General features: G+C 34.7%; 1 protein-coding gene and 1 pseudogene across 2 annotated transcripts; one reads left to right on the top strand and one right to left on the bottom strand.

The window, feature by feature from the left end:
* Nucleotides 1–1,800, top strand: part of LOC147406236 (8-amino-7-oxononanoate synthase-like) — a 16,817-nt pseudogene extending 15,017 nt beyond the window's left edge.
* Nucleotides 1,801–4,066: 2,266 nt separating this feature from the next.
* On the bottom strand, nucleotides 4,067–10,574 carry LOC147406235 (protein DETOXIFICATION 16-like). Of its 2 annotated transcripts, XM_086434204.1 has the most exons (8): nucleotides 10,268–10,574; nucleotides 8,617–9,161; nucleotides 7,979–8,065; nucleotides 7,754–7,810; nucleotides 6,347–6,585; nucleotides 6,102–6,220; nucleotides 4,849–4,935; nucleotides 4,067–4,297 (listed from the first exon to the last, which is right to left on the bottom strand). In XM_086434204.1, exons 1-8 carry the CDS (start codon nucleotides 10,559–10,561, stop codon nucleotides 4,232–4,234), a joined length of 1,494 nt encoding a protein of 497 aa, XP_086290330.1. In that variant the 5' UTR covers nucleotides 10,562–10,574; the 3' UTR covers nucleotides 4,067–4,231. The 2 variants fall into 2 exon arrangements, with proteins under 2 accessions (XP_086290330.1, XP_086290329.1); XM_086434203.1 differs by lacking the exon at nucleotides 4,067–4,297 and having other exon boundaries at nucleotides 4,559–4,935.
* Between the last annotated feature and the right edge of the window lie 6,404 nt (nucleotides 10,575–16,978).

Genomic DNA, 16,978 nt, shown 5'->3' with positions numbered 1-16,978 from the left:
ACTGGAATCAAACCCCCAGCAGTTCCTGCCAATTCATGCAAGTACGGTGTTTCATTGCTTTCATCACCAATTTTGGGTTTTTGAATCTTCAGAACCATGATTACAAACTTTCATAATTGCTTAAATAAATAAATTGAGATAATAATGAAAGAATGAAGTTGGATGGTTTTTAGTCCTTGATTAGATTAACCATCTCTTGGCAGATTTGGAAGAAAAACATAGAAAGATTGGTCAGAAATTTTTCGATCCCACCTAGTTTTCAGCACCCGTTTTAGGTGTTTTTATGCTTCCATGTGCCCAATTGGATCCACATGATGACTAATGTGGGAAGGAATTTAAGACAACGACTTTGATTGAGATGATGCAAAGAGAATTGTTATAACCATTTTGCCAACAGGCTTCTTATATCATAAAATTTTGATAATATTTGCCAAAGATTCCTTCAAAATTTGAAACACAACCTAGCATGACCCGCCGCATCCTCTTGATTTCATGTTTATCAATTTTGTTCTCTATAATTTATGGATTTCTTTTTCTTCTCTTTTTTTTTCTGAATTTTTTTATTAATAATCCACATGTTTCAGGTTACGGATAACCTTGAGCGCAGCACATACCACAGATGATATAAAGAAATTCACATGTGCACTTTCCCACTGTATCAACTCTTTAGACATAGTTATCAAGAGCTTCAATGGATATGCAAAGCTCTGATGATTGATGTCTTGTGTTGCATGAACAGGTAGTCTCTATAACAATATTACTTGGTGAATTGGAATGATAATAATGGTGGTAGAAGTATCATTTGGTGAATTGGAAGATGGTTTGCACTCCAAAGAAGAATGGAGGCTTGGGGATTAGAGGGCTAAGATTAACAAATAAATCTCTCCTAGGCTAGTGGCTTTGGAGATTCGGGGAAGAAAGAGACAACTTGTGGAAAAGGGTGGTTCAGGCTAAATATAGAGAGAAGATGTTCTGTTGGTGTAAAGGGTAAAATCGGTATTGGACACGTGGCGTAAATAAAAGAAATATCGATAACTGATCACATGATAATTAATGTATATCTCGAGGCATTGATATATCCTTGATTAGATTTTTGGTTAAGATTGTAATCTTACCCAAAAATAGAAAGTCTCTTAATTGACTAGAGAATATCTATTTCTATATAAGAATAGATTTTGTAGAGAATCCTGATTTAATTTGACTTTTCTTTTAGGGTTTGTCTTTCTATCTATATAAAGAGAACGAATAGGTAGAAGAAAAGGGGGGCTGTTAGGAGGAAAGAAGAGAAGAGAAGGCTAGGGTTTGTAAATCTTGTAATGGCTTAAAGAATAGTGGAATGGCTCTTCGGAGCTCAGGGACGTAATCCGATTTTGGGACGAACCTCGTAAACAAATCTTGCTTCTTGTCTTCTCTTTCTCTTTCCCTTCTCTTTGATCATTTATCTGTGTGATTTTTGATCATTTTTTAGTGCATCAAAAATCATGAAGATCAATTATTAGGTATAAATCTCGAGGAACCGACGGCCATCCGAGATTACGCTTCTATAAATTGGCGTCGTTTATGGGAACGAATTAAGAACACTCACGAAAACCACAAGGTAGGGTGGATCAATGAACGATGGGGGAGTTTTGGGCACTCCATTGGGTTTTGATTTGATTGTTAAACCCTTTGATCACCAAGAAAGTAAAAAGGTAGTGCTATTGATACTATTAAGGTATTCTAGCATAAGTATGTGAAAGGTATGATGTTTGGTTTGTGCACAACATGAAGGTATAAAATAAGCGATAAGTTGCAAGGTCTTCGCCACTCTACTCTAACCTGATGGGCAGAGCACAAAGTTGGGCACGATCACTTGATTCCTTTGGGGTTGCAAAGTCTTCGCGGCTCTATTCTGACATGATGGGCAGAGCACAGAGTTGGGCGTGACCGCTTGGCTCCTTTGGGATTGCAAAGTCGCGAATTGGGGGTGACCATTTGGTTCCATCGGGGTTGCAAAGTCTGTGCGACTCTACTTTGACATGATAGGTGGATCATAGAGTTAGGCATGACCGCTTGGTTCCATTAGGGTTGCAAAGTCTTCGCAACTTTATTCTAACATGATGAGCAGAATGTAGAGTTGGGCGTGACCTTGCTCTATCCTATTTAGCAGAGTAGAGCAGGACTGTACAAGTAGAGCAGAACAAATTGTGCAGGTAGAGCAGAGCAGAATTGTGCAAGCAAGACTGTGACTGTGCAAACAAGACTGTGCAGGTAGAGCAGAGCAAGGTAGACAGAGTTATCTTGCGTGAAAGAGTAGTCTTGAGTGGTTTAAGGGTCTTGAATGACTAATATCCTAAGTGATAGCTCTATAGTGAGAGAATGAGGGCTGAATAACCAAGACATCCTGAGTAACCACAAGGTTCTAAGGAACCATTGTTTCCTTAGAAAAAGAATAGAGAACAATATTTTCATAAAGCAAAGTGAAAACACGAGAGTAGTATAATATTCTCGTAAGTGGATCTCGACCTCACCAATCTCCAATGACGAGAAGAGGGCTAACTGTAAAGGGTAAAGTCGATATTGGACACGTGGTGTAAATAAGACGAATATCGATGACCGATCACACGATAATTAATGCATATCTTAAGGCATTGATATACCTTTGATTAGATTTTTGGTTAAGATTGTAATTTTACCTAAAAACAGAAAGTCTCCTAATTGACTAGAGAATATCTATTTCTAGATAATGATAGATTTTGTAGAGAATCCTAATTTGATTTGACTTTTCTTTTAGGGTTTGTCTCTCTATCTATATAAAGAGAACGAATAGGTAGAAGAAAATGGGGCGCTCTTAGGAGGAAAGAAGAGGAGAGGAGGCTAGGGCTTGTAAATCTTGTATTGGCTTAAAGAATAATGGAATGGCTCTTCAGAACCTGAGGACGTAGTCCGATTTTGGGACAAACCCCGTAAACAAATCTTGCTTCTTGTCTTCTCTTTCTCTTTCCCTTCTCTTTGATCATTTGTCTGTGTAATTTTTGATCATTTTTTAATGTATCAAGAACCATGAAAATCGATTCTTAGGAGTAAATCTCGAGGAACCAACGGCCATCCGAGATTACGCCTCTACAGTTGGTATAGTGATGAGGCTAGAGGAACTTATGTGTGTAGTGTGTGGAGAGGTATACTAAAGGGTGTTGATAAGTTTGATAGAGAGATTAGATTCAAAGTTGGGTTGGGGGACAAGGTTAGATTTTGAGAGGATTTTTAGTGCGGAACTTCATCTATGTCTACTCAATTTCCATCATTGTACGCTTGTTCTTTGAAAAAAAATAACTCAGTAAGGCAATGTCTAATTCGGGACGACAACACAAATTCTTGGGATTTGGTATTCAAGAGGAATTTCAATGACTGGGAATTGACAGAAGTTACATCTCTTCTTGATCTCCTTAATTCGATCCAATTCAGAGAGAAGGAGCAAAACAGAAGGGAATGGTTTAAGGCTATGGATAAGAAGTTCTTTGTCAAGTCTTTCTATTATTGCTTGCTTCTGTTGTGTGAGGTATCTTTCTCTCCATCTATCATTTGGTTCGTTCTTATTCCTTCAAAGGTGTCTTTCTTTTTATGGCTTGCCTCTTTAGGTAGAATGCTCACATTGGATAATTTGATCTGTTGGGGGTGGATTACCCAAAAATTTTGCCATCTTTGTTCGGGGGATAGAGAGTCCGCCAACCACATGTTAAGTATTTTATATAGAAATATAAAATGTTTTTCTTACTCTCTCTATTGCATGTGCCTTTATCCCCCTCCACCCCCACCTTGCCCGGAGCAGGATCCCTTTGATGTGTTGTTAAAATCTCTTTGTTCTTTTTTTGTGCTTAGGTACATAATATTTAGTACCATACATGTGGTCGGCTTAATGTGACTCTAGATTCTGAAATCTTTTTCAAGAAATTTATAACCAAACTACAATCTGGATTTTGGAAATCAGTTTCCATAATCTGATTCTGGCAATCCAAAGTTAGAATATGGGGTCAGAATCTTACAACCCAAACCAAAATCCATCGAGTTGCCTTGGAAAGTTGTTTTATTGAGTTAACATGGAATTCAATCAATAGAATCAATTCAGTCGAGTTTACTCAGTTAATGGGTTTATGAAAACATTATTTGTACTAAAATGAACACCATTAATTTCACCTAAAATGTGAATAATAATCATCTTGGTTAATTCCTTTACAAATGCAGAGTTTTGCTTTCAATTCTGCAATCCCAAGTTAACAATAATGCCAGAGTTGTAAACTCTACTCATGGATTTCCTTGCCTGAAAAGAAAAAAGTATTACTTTGAATTTTGAAAATAAAATAAAAACTATATATGTAAGCATTTATCTTAGTGGGAAACATCATTCATTCATTCATCAAAATCATCATCATAATACTAATAATAATGTTGAAGCAAAGAGAAGAGTTAATGAGCGAAGCCATCCGAATGTTCTCAAGCTTTCAAACTTAATTGAGATTGAATTTGAAGTTTCGGATACCAAATTAGGTATACTAAATCTAATTTTGATTGATATATGCATGTTTAAATCTAGTTTTGATTTGATTTAAAGCTTCTAGATCATGGTTTATGGGATGTGATAGTATATCAATTAAGAGTTGAAAAAACTCCAAATATATTTCTTAAATGTATGTGATGATTTATATAGGCTTTGAAGTTGGCATGTTACACAGGTTATTTCTATTGCCATATCATGCTAATCTACATGATAGATCTATGAATAATATGATGAAATGATAATGCTTCTAACAATAACAAAATTTGAATTGAACATGCTTGCAGACATATATGAATCACATTAAATTCACATACCTCATGATCCCAATTTGTGCATAGATTTAGGGTAACAAGAATCAGGAGTTGTACAGAAAGTCCACAAATGATTCCCATCCAAAGCCCCTGAATGTAAATTCTAGTAACCATATATAATGCTGAGGAATAGTTTTGACATGTCTCCAAGGGTTTTGGTGAATATTAGTGATACCCCTTGTGTTTTCAAACTAATAACATACCCTCTATAACCAGAGTCTTATATGAGACATTAACATCTAAAAACCCTCTTCTTCAACTTCTTGCCTAAACCCTTCATTATTTTCCCTGAAACTTGGTCTTCTTGCTTTGTTTTATTTGGCAACCCTTGATTCTTTTCCCCCAAAACCCATCTTCTTTAACCATTGATATATTTAGAAAAGCTCTCTAGCGTAAAACTTTATTTATTTTCTTTTCATGATTTATTTGGTAGTCCCTAATTATTTCATGAAATCTCAACACTAAAGAGATGTTGAAGGAGTCACATTCTCTTCCATTAGGTTGCAGATGTTATGTATATAACTATCAAGTATGATATTATTATAGGTTGGTTGCATAATAACAGGATTAGTTGACAGATACTAAGACTAGGATTGTGCCTTGTTTGAATTTGAATTTAATTAAGATTACGATTTGTTGAATTTAATGAGAAATAGTAATCAAATCCTTTGGATTTAAGAGATTGACCCTTCTCGAATTGGTCTAGGAGATCTTGCTACCTTGAATCATCAGCTGCCTTTTTCCCTATTTTCTTCGTTTTTATTTTGTTTATTACATGATGATACTATTGGTGTGTTACATGTGTTTCAGAGGGAAATCAAGTATTCACGGAAATTAATTGAAGGGTTTTATGCAAGAGGTTGAAGAAGGTGTACGTAGTCATTTTCTCCAACAAAAGACCATTGTCAAGACTCAAGAGGCATCTGTAAACCAAAACCTGGAGGGAGATGAAAACATGTCTTAAAATAGTGTGGTTTAAGAATCGATAACAGTTATGTGATATCAACTTAAGGGAAACCCTAATTGACTAACAACCACGTCTCAAATTTCCGTGCTATGTCAAAATGTTTCAGCAAAACATTCCAATTTTGGTCAATATCATAACGAAATATTGAATCCTCTAGGAATGTTTCATAATGTCTCAGACTGTTTTGGTCGAGAAGTCAAAATATCTCATTGAAGTTCTCGAACATACTTTTGTATGAGAAGATAACGATAAGAAATCCACTTGGAAAGGAAAATAAATAAAGACCAACCTCCCCACCAACATGGAAGACAAAAGCAAAAAGTATAGCCAAGGGAATGCCAACACCATAATAAGCCCCAAGATTGACAAATGCACAAATATTTTGCCAACCACACCCTCTAGCAGCTCCTACAAGATAAAAAACAGATTTGATACTTAACTAGATGAATGAAGCAATAATTGTATATAGAATTAAAGACTTAATTCAATCTCATTGTTACGAATTTAAGCTAATTTGATATTTTAATTCCTGACCTGATAGCACACATTGGATCCCATCCATGAAGTTAGATGTAGCAAGTAATGGCATCATCGTTTCCACATATTTGATTACTTCTTCTTCATTGCTATATAATTTTCCCCAATAAGCGCGTACCAGAATAGTTGTCGCTGCGACCGTTACCCCCTCTATAACTGCAATGATGGCCATGACACATATTGCTAAACGGGCACTCTTTGGACGCCCAGCGCCTAGTTCATTTGAAACTCGTGTGCTGAACAACACAAAGAGAAGTGCTTCTATTGAATTGGTTGATTAAGACATGAGTCTTAATAGGGATTTATAGATTACTTATATATCAACCAAAATATAGAAGCAAACCTAATCAGAAAGATTACATAGATCCTCATTGATTTAATTAACTAATACTTTCTTAATTAGAAAATACTAATTGATACTATTAACCCTAGATATGTTTCCTTGCTACTTGTGATGAGATGCATTGATGATGATTCAGTGTACCTCACACATTGCATTACATTACTCAACATGCTCTGTTCTCACTATTGGAATTCACTTGTTTCCAAGTTTCCATATGCAAGTTGGTTTCCTAAGTAGAGTGTTTTTATCGTTTTATCTTGGAACTTAGTTGTGTCAAAGTTTACATTTACATAAGAATTAATTTCCTAGGTAGAATGCTTTCAATTTTGGTCTAGGTATCATGCATTTCTTTAATAAGTTGAGGGACTTTTGCACTCAATTTATCTTCTCTCATACCTCATGTAATTGACTACCTTGTATTGAAGAAGAAAACTTCTCTTTCGATTATATCAATTAAGTTCATGGTATGCATTTTGTGTTTTTGTTCATCTTGAATATGTTTCCCTTTGTTTGGTTGGTCAATTTAATTTGGGTTCCTAATTGTGGTTAGGGTTTGGAAACTTGATTGAGTTACCATATCTTTGGATAGAAGCCAAAATTATCTTGCTTTCCCACAAAATTTTCATGTGTTTAGGGAAGGCAATCAACTAGTAGAAACCCTAGTTGCTGCCAAGGCCGTTCGATCCACTTCTGTGTCAATCTTGGTTGTATGTGGCACAAGTCTGAAATTTTTTTAATTATGAGGGATGAAGTATTGGGTCTTTTTAATTTTTTGTTTCCTCAAATGTGTGAAGTAGTGGGTTTGATTTGAATTGATGTACCATTTTAAATCAATACTACATTTTGCTTACTTAGCAAAAATATATATATAAATGCAACGAGGAAGGACTAACAGATAAGAACCACCTATGAAGAGATTGTTCAGGACCCTCTTTACTATGCTTAAGCCCATAGCTCAGTTGGTACGCATTAAAATGTAACTTTGAGGTCATGACTTCAACTCCAACTTATCTATCTAAAAAAAAAGAGAAGGACTAATAGATTTAGTGCAATTTAATTACCTTACAGCACCACCGAGACCAACAGAGATCGTATAAACCATCCAGCATGTATTAAGGCTGCAGAAGTGAACAGTTATAAGTGAAGAACTAAATATCAAGATTATAAAAGAAAAGAAAAAAATTGGTTTTGATTTTGATTCGTCTGTTTCTTTAAATTTTCAATAACAAAAAATAAAAGCCAATAAATATTTCGAAAAACTTTGAAAACATGAAAATATCCCAAACCTTATTGACAACACTGACGTCTCGAGCTTGGGATTAGGAAGAAGACCAGATAGAAGAACAACCATCTCAAATGCCCAGTACTCCAAGCTGTAGCAAGGCATAATAAAATTTCAAAATGGTTAGCAAAATATCTTGATTTCCATTGGAACAAGATTTTGAATGTCTATAAACAATACCATTAGCTATATGAATCAAAGAGTTCCTTTTGTCACCGTGACATTTATACGTTAAAGCATATAGGGTTTGGTTAATTGCAGTGAAAGATTTTCTTTTCCTTCTGTCAAATAATCGATGATCGTCATCTTTGTGTCAGCAGCATGAATCCTATTTTAACTAGTAAGATTTATGACATTTTCTTCTACTTCAAATTGTCTCTAAACAATCTCCGATGCAATTATAACAGTCTCCAAAATTATGATTTATCATCATTGTTGTCATCATTCTCAAAGTCTTATCCCAAAGATATAGTGTTATTATTCTCATTCTCTTAGAACATTGAAGTTGAATATTTCTTCTAATTGAGACTATAATCAGACTTAGTTGAATTTGCCCAAATCATCTCAGTAGAAAATTATGATGTATAAATTTAACATATTAGTGTTTTGAGAAAATTTTGGGACTTAATAAATCATTCATACCAAATCATACAAGCGGAAGGAATGGCGAGCCTTAGGAAGCTAAGAACATCATGCAAGGCCTCCTTTGAAAAACCAGTCCAAGTCTTCATGCAAGATGGAGAGAACTTGATGTAAATCACCAATAACAGAAGATTGATCCAATATGAGATGGTGTTCGCAAGGGCTGCACCCTTGTCGCCGAGTCCAGATTTAAATACTAGAAGCCAACATACAAGGATATGAAATAAAGTTGTAACTCCTGAACTTAACACCATTGGAAAGACAATATTTTGTGTCTGCAAAAATCGGATAATGCATTGAAGGAGACCGTAAGCAAAAAGGCTTGGGATCATCCAGCAAATGAATTTTCCTGCTTCGAGCGATATTTCAGGGTCTTGCCCAAGGTGTATGAGAATTTGGCTTGTGTAGTACCATATGAATGCTAGGGGAATGCTTACAAGTAAAAGGCTTAGCATTGCTCCTTGCACATGAACACCCAACATATGATACTGTTTTGCTCCATATGCTTGCCCACATAATGTCTCAAGTGCAGTTCCCATTCCTAACTATTACACCAAGGACCCAAAAAAAAAAAAAAAAAATTTACTAGCACAGCCATGTTTAAAATATTTATCAAAAGAGCTAAAATCATAAATGCTTACCACTAAGGAACTTACGTTGAAAATAATAAGTCTACTACATTGAATGGGTGAAGGGAGAAGTGCCAAAATGGTTGTGTATGAGACAAAAATTTCTTGGCCAGCCATGGTATTAAAATATTATTAAAAAACATATATCTGTTTTGGTATTTCTTTATTTTTACCAAGTGAGTAAAAGTTTCTAGGTAAGGGAGTTGATTCATTCGAGTCATTCGAACTTTTTAAATTTACTTAATATTATATATTTATGTCAAAATAATAATATGGCGAATTAGTAGATGCTCAAATTTACATCTTATATAGATTACAAGCATTTACATCAATGAAAAATTAATTATTTATATCAAAAACACAAAAGCCCCAAACACTTTGTGGGTGGTGAGAAATTCCAACGCAAATAGGCATATCTGCTAGGCATTTTATTGTAGAGAGTCATTTTGCTTATTCAACGGGTCTTCACTCCAATCGTACTATAACCAAAATGACTCTCTACAAAATTCACCTACAATAACATGTTTCACAACTGCCAACAGATAGAGAGAGAAATTCACTTTCTTCTTTTGCTTCTCTCACCTTCTCTATCTTCAAAATATTTCATAATAGAGAGCCTCAGCCCAAGCACGTTGGAGCGCTTTCGGAGGACTTTAACTTTGTAAAATATTAGTTAGGAGAGGATATAGAGCCTGAATGTGTTGGGAGTTACGCTTAAGAGTGCCAGATATTCGATTCAAGGAAAAAAAAACATATAATTGACTTAGTCGAGTTTCATAAAACTCAATTGATGTCTTTAGTGACTCAACATGGATCTCAGCCGAGTCAAAGATATGGCCGAGTCAAATGGACAATCTCTCCTGGCCAGGGTCAACCAAGACTAAGATGACTCGCCCGAGTCAACTCAGTTTGGGACGAGTTTTAAAAACTATTCTGTGGACCATCCATAATTAAGGTCCACATGATGAGACCCACCATCACTATAGATGTTCTCAAGAACAAAATAAGAACAAGAGATATACCAATACACTGAAACCAGTAACTGAAGCAAAAGCAGTAGCCATGGAAGCACTAGAGAGAGAAAGCTCTCCGAGATGACCGACGAACATTATCGAAATCACCTGTAGACTGTACTGCAACAGATTAACTCCTATCAATGGTCCTGCTAACCATACTTGTTTCTTGGCTTCTATAAAAAATTCTGATCTCCAACTACTTTCTTGATCACCAGATTCAACCACCACCCTTGTTTCTAATTCTACATGGTTTGAAATTATTAGAGGAGATTGGATCTCTGGTTTTGTTTCTTCTTTCATTCTCTTTCTTTTAATTTTCAAAGTCAACACTCTAGAATAGAAGAAGTGAAGTAGCAAGATCTTTTTCTACCATCTAAATTGTCTCAATCTATGTTTAAAATTCAACTGAGTTAACTCGGAACTCATTTGACTTGACTCGATTGGCTTGAAGCCTTGAAGTTCTAGTTGACTCATACTTTGCCTGGTTCTATACTGTTAGTTTTAGAAAACCAAAAAGAAATATAATTTCTAAAATTTAAAATACTGTTAATTTAATATATTTTTTCTTGACATCCCCAAGTCGACTCACTAACTTATCGTGTTGACTTGACTGACTCAGAATTTTGCCGAGTGAATAGAGCTTTATAACATAGAAAAACACTTTCCTTACTAACTTGGTAAGAATTTAAATAAATTTAATATATATTTATTTTACGTCCCCAAGTCGACTCACTAAGTCATCAGGTTGACTTGACTGACTCAGAGTTGTGCCGAGTTAATAGAGTTTGTAACATAGAAAAACACTTTCCTTACTAACTTAATAAGAATTTGAATAAATTTAATATATATTTGTTTTACATCCCCAGGTTGACTCACTAAGTCATCGGGTTGACTTGATTGACTCAGAGTTGTGCCGAGTGAATAGAGTTTTGTAACATAGAAAAACTCAACTTAGTAAGAATTTAAATCTTACTAAGGGTGGTTTTTCTCAAATGAGTAACCACATTGACAATCTAATGCTACAACCCTCTAGATTTCATGTTAAAAACTCTTATTCCAAAAAATAAAATCAAAAAATAATTTTTTTTCGGCTTGATCAAAGGTTTTAAAAATGAACAGCTACCGAACTCTCAAATTTAAAATTAAAATTCAATCTTTCCATTCATCACAAATGATTGTGCACCCGATGTCCTTCTTAAGTGAGGTTTATGATAGTTGAAATTCCTTCTCAAGGTCCTCATTTTCCTCTACCTATTCTAATGGTAGTGTGCATCTAAAACTATGAAGGACCTTTGAAGCCCGCACCATAAACTGCTAGAGTATAAACATGGGCCGGTAAAAACAACTCTTTGTTGAAGAAAAAAGTCAAAGTTCATAGAATTTTGTCCTCTACAACCTTGTAGAATCGGATCATATTTTTGAATGCCACAAGGTGAGCTCAAGGACCCTTAGTAAGATTTGAAATCTTACCAAGTTAGTAAGGCTAGTCTTACCCTATAACATATGTCTTTCTTGATCGACTAAATACTTTGCGGAAAATGATTTATAGAGGCAAATTTCTGAAAATACCGACCAACAAGTCTCCGTGTGTGTATATATATATGTGAGTGGGGTTCCTACAACCCCCATTACGACTCACATTGCGACACACCATTTGTCTTATATGGGCAAAAATGTTTGGAATAGGCTGATTTTTTGTGAGAATGATCTTTGTGATGAGGGGATCATCCTTGCAAAAAATCATCTCATTCCAAAACTTCTAACCCCATCAAAATTGATTTACAAAAATTCGACGATCTAAAATTTTTCAACTTGTAAACATGGGGCTAGAAGTTTCATAACGAGTTGATTTTTGGCAAGGATGATCTCCTCACCATAGAGATCATCCTCACAAAAAATCAGCCCATTCAAAACATTTTTACCTATATAAGACAAAATGGTGTGTCGCAATGTGAGTCGTAATGGGGGTCTACGGAACCCGACCCTATACATATACATATATATATTTTAAATGTTCCAATTAAGGCCCTACTTTGGAAATGATATCCTTTGGGAGGATCTTTACAAGTTTCTGTTTAATTCTTTTAAAGCCCCAAATTCCCTCTTTTAATTAAAACATCTAAATTAATATTAAGTCTTAAAATACCTAAATGAAACCCTAGACGTCTTCTTCAACATCCATAAGGACTCTTTACTGAGAATATGTACCGAATAGTCCCCTAATAAAGAATATGAACCGATTAAGTCCCACTTAATAAAATATTTGTCTATTAATAATCTTTTGAAGATTTTTTTTAAGAAAAATACCTTGAATAGCCTTTTAACAACTTTTACAAAGTGTTTGATCTAAAAATATAGGTAGTTATATAAAAAACTTGCCCAATTTACTTAGTTATTAATATTTCTGTGAAAAATACAAAATAAATATTTTATTTATCAAAAACTATTCATAAATTTAATATAATTTTATTTGACTCATTTGTGTCAACTTGCTAATTTTTGAGTTGAATCATTTCGATGAACATTCAAGTCGAGTTTTAAAATTATGTTATAATTATTTAAAATTTAAAATTATTTATATATTTTCATAAATCTAAAATGCATAGACCAAATCAGTTTGACAATAATCATACTTATCTTCATCATCATCATCATCCAGGTGATTTAAAGATTACTAATTTTGGTAAGAGAAATAAGTTTTTTTTTAATTGATTTATAAGAGATGACATAGTTAAGGGGCATGTCATTAATATAAAACATAGGAATAACTCAAATATTCTCAAATAAACATGTTTTTTTTTTTAACTTAAAAATTCATTGAAAAGGTAATTATGGTATTTTTGCTCCAAAAATCCTTTTAGACTAATATTTGATAAATTGGGTATTAAAGATAAAGAGTACATATTTTTTTAGAAGGGACTTTTTGATACATATTTTCAAAAAATGGGTATTTGTGGTCATTGTCCCTTTTAGATACTTATATTAGTTTCAGACTTGTTATGTAAACATTAAAACTCTTGTATGTATATATTCATGCATTTCTTATTATATGGTGTATTTAATTTATTTAATTGTGTGTGATTGATTCGGGCCTCAATAGAGTGATATCATCGATCGAGTCTCAATAGGCTCGACGAGTGGTTGTGAGTCTTAAATTGGGTAAAGGGAGCGATTGGGGTCCAAAGGACCCTTTGAGAGTGTTCTTGATTGAATTGAGTCATTGTGGGCCCAAAGGGCGCCCAGTGGTGAATGGCCTGAATAGGTGGATGGTTGTGGACCCTCAAAGTCCCGCATGGTTTGATTGTGCTGCTCAAAGCTTCAAAAAGCCTTGGTTGAACAAAATGATCATTGTGGGCCCTAAAGGCCCCAATTCAATGACTAGGGCCTCAATAGGCTTGACAGGGTACAAAAATGATATACGAGGCTTCCAAAAGCTTCGCTCAAGTATGATGATCAATGGGGATCCCGAAAGGCCTCTATGTGAGTTCTAAGGCCTCGAAACATGAAACTAGTGAAAGTGGGCCTCTGTCCCTGGAAATGAGTATCACAATAACCCTGGGCCTACAAATGGCCCCAAAACATGAAATGGTGAGGAAAATCAGGCCCTAAAGACCTAAACGTGTTAGTCCGTGTGGCATAGATAGTGTTTCTTTATGCTCTATCTGTACTGTAAACACAAACAAGTTTACAATTGTTCCATTCGTACTATAAGTACGATTCATTTTTCTTTCTACTTATCTATGTTTGGACCATAAACCAGCATAATTCTTGTCTTTCTTAAGAAACTGCAGATCTGGTTTTGCCTTAAAGACCACACTTTCACGATTTTGATCCCTTTTCCTACACTGTGAAGATTTTTGTCTTCTTTTACCCCAAGGATCCTTCCTGAAGCATAATGGTGGTGGTCCATACTCTTCCAAGCTTGAAAAAGTATGGTATTATTAACCATTTGTTGAAAAGTTGGGTAAAATACATGATTAATGAAAAAAAATGCTCAATGAGGTTTGAAGAAGTTAGTGTTTACTCCTTATTTGCCTAGGGTCCCATTACAATGGAGCTTGACCGAGTCAATGATAGGGTGTTGGGTACCCAGTCTCAATCTCTTACACTTTGGGGAGCATGAGATGACTCCCATCATAGAGGAGCTTGAGGTATTCTTGGGGCTTGAAATATCAGGTATGGTGGTGGTTCTGCCCCTACGAGATCATCAAGGTCAAGCTTCTAAATTTTTGGGTATAAATTGAAAGTTTTTAAAGATCTTGGATGGTGGGTCGATTTTAAAGACATTGTCCAAATCCTTCTTGATCGAACATCTTTTAGATCCATTGAGACCATTGGTTGGGTTTAATGCTCACTTTGATGGTGGTGAGACAACTCTTATTTCTGGGTGTTGGAGACATCATGGACTTCTCCCTTATCTACATGATTCAACAAGTTTGTGAGGAATACCAATTGGCTCCCATGATCTTGAGTGAGATGTTTAATTATTTTATGTTATGTTCAATCGGATGTGAGTGGACTTTTTGAGGGTGTACCCCACTCTTGCAGGTAAACCCAGTTTAATCCTAATTGCAAACTTTGAATTAATTTTCACATTTTGATTTATGTGCTTAGAATGTTTCCCTTTTGTTTGTAGCTTTGGTTTATGAATTACATGGCCTCGACTAAAGCGGTCAATAGTCTATTCTGTGTTAACACTGATCTCATACTTATGACATTGAAGCAAGAGATCCCTATATTCTCAAGTGGAAAAGAGGAATGGCGTGCCTTCATTTGGAACCTTAACAATGATGCAGTGAGATGGGTTAGTGTTTTACATCTCAGGAGATATCCCGTAATTACTTTTGATAGGGCCCGCTTTCTTGTGTTGATTGGTGTAGACACCCCATTTTTGCACTCGTTTGATTAATCAACTCGTCAACCCGATTGCGACGGCTCCCAATGATAGATGAATATTCTAATGTTTTTATTTGTTACTAGATATGTTTCAGAAATTCAGATGAGTTATCTCAAGCAAACAAAACTGTAGAAACCACGTTACGCTAGAAAACTATAACCTCAAGAAAACATAGAAATCATTATTTTACAGACAAAAAGAAGTTTTACGATAACAATCACTAAAAAATGATTAAATTACCAAAATACCGCTAACATCAAAACATCCTTAGAGCCCTCCTTATGTTTAGGAAAACCCTTTCGAACATATAAAATAACAAAGTGAAATCAAATAAACCATTTAGCCAATTTTAATCAAATTCGACAAAATTATAAAAATGCGCCTCATAGGATCCACAATCGTTTCATGCAAAAAGTTCATAAATGACACAAACCCATAATCCTATTGAATTCCTTACAAAAAATCAATTCCAAAACATCCCGAAACATCGAAAAACGACTTTTCAACGCAAAAGTTCTCTTCAGGAGCAAAACAATAATTTTCAAATTTTAAAAATTTTAAATTTCAAAATTAATAAATAAAATATTAATTAACATAAAGTGAAACCTTAATACAATTAATTTAAAAATCTGAACCAAGAAAATTAATCAATCAAGCCCTCAGCCAAAATTGTTGATGGTTGCCTACTTATTTAAGTGGAGCCCCCTTGATATTTATTAAAAGGCCTTTCCGTTTGGGGTCCAAATAACTAAAGATATAATTAAGGGGTTCTCCACAAAACTTAAAAATATATTATTTCATTGTACGCAAGATTAAAAAATCTTATTTAAAATAAACCTAGTCAATCAAATAAGACTTAAGTCAAAACCCTAATTAAACAATCTTATCTTATCTAAAAGGAGACCTATTCAAACCCTAATTCTTCCAAAAAAATATATAAATAGGAGCCTCCACAACTCAATCTCGCTGGTCAAAATAAATCCTAGAGAAAATTGGTCAAAAAGTCTCCCTAGCCTCCTCCAAACCCTAATTTTTAAGTCTTAACTCCTACATATCATCCAAACCCCAACTTTACTCCAAAAAATTTTAGAAACCTTTCAAAAATATCTAGAAACTCTTCAAAAAAATATAGAAAACACTCAGATCTAGATACCTCAACTTGAAGATCAGAAGCAGATCTAGTGACAGAAACAAAGCAAGGAATCTCATACGAGGAGTTTCTCCGTCAGTTCTGAGGGAACAAATCGTTGCGATCATCTAGGTATACTTTCTATTTTTTTATTGATTTTAGATTTTTTAGCAATATAATCTTTTTTGAGAAATAGTAGAGACCGGCATTTGCTGGGCGGGGTTGGTGCCTAACACCTTTCAACCCTGTAACGTGATCTCCGAACCTTAGTTTCTTTTTATTCGTAGATTAGTTATTTTTATCTATTTAGGACCAATACTCGGTTGCTAGACCGTAATAACTAGGTGGTGACTCCCAAACTTCAAAAATCAAAAGCGGATCCGTACACCCCGCGGATTGAGGGCGCTTTCAATGGCGACTCCACTGAGGACATTTTGAGGATCAAACTTGAAAAAAAATCTCAAATCTTGATGCATTGCCAAATCGACCTAGTTTTTTATTTTTTAGTTTATTTTATTTTTTTATTCTTTTAGCTTAATTGTAGATCCTTTGTTTCGATTTTGGGTATTGTTCTTTTTTTCTTTTATGGTCCAATTGAAGGTCACCTTTGATGACCCTAAATGATTCAAGATTTCAAAGATCAATATGATAAGGATGGAATGATGGTGGCTGGGATAGGGAGCAATAGATT

This window comes from Akebia trifoliata, chromosome 3, assembly GCF_017979445.1.
Source record: "Akebia trifoliata isolate Shusen 1 chromosome 3, ASM1797944v1, whole genome shotgun sequence".
Classification (NCBI taxonomy): Eukaryota; Viridiplantae; Streptophyta; class Magnoliopsida; order Ranunculales; family Lardizabalaceae; genus Akebia; species Akebia trifoliata.
This window is presented reverse-complemented; position numbering and strand designations above follow the sequence as displayed.

Bases quoted from the DNA above. Each gene is read 5' to 3' on its own strand.
- LOC147406235 (XM_086434203.1), bottom strand. From the start codon at position 10,561: ATGAAAGAAGAAACAAAACCAGAGATCCAATCTCCTCTAATAATTTCA. The intron at 7,811-7,978 runs GTTTGGGATATT...TCACTTCTGCAG, and splicing joins ACGTCAGTGTTGTCAATAAG to CCTTAATACATGCTGGATGG. The intron at 4,936-6,101 runs GTTGGTCTTTAT...ATTTACATTCAG, and splicing joins TCTTCCATGTTGGTGGGGAG to GGGCTTTGGATGGGAATCAT.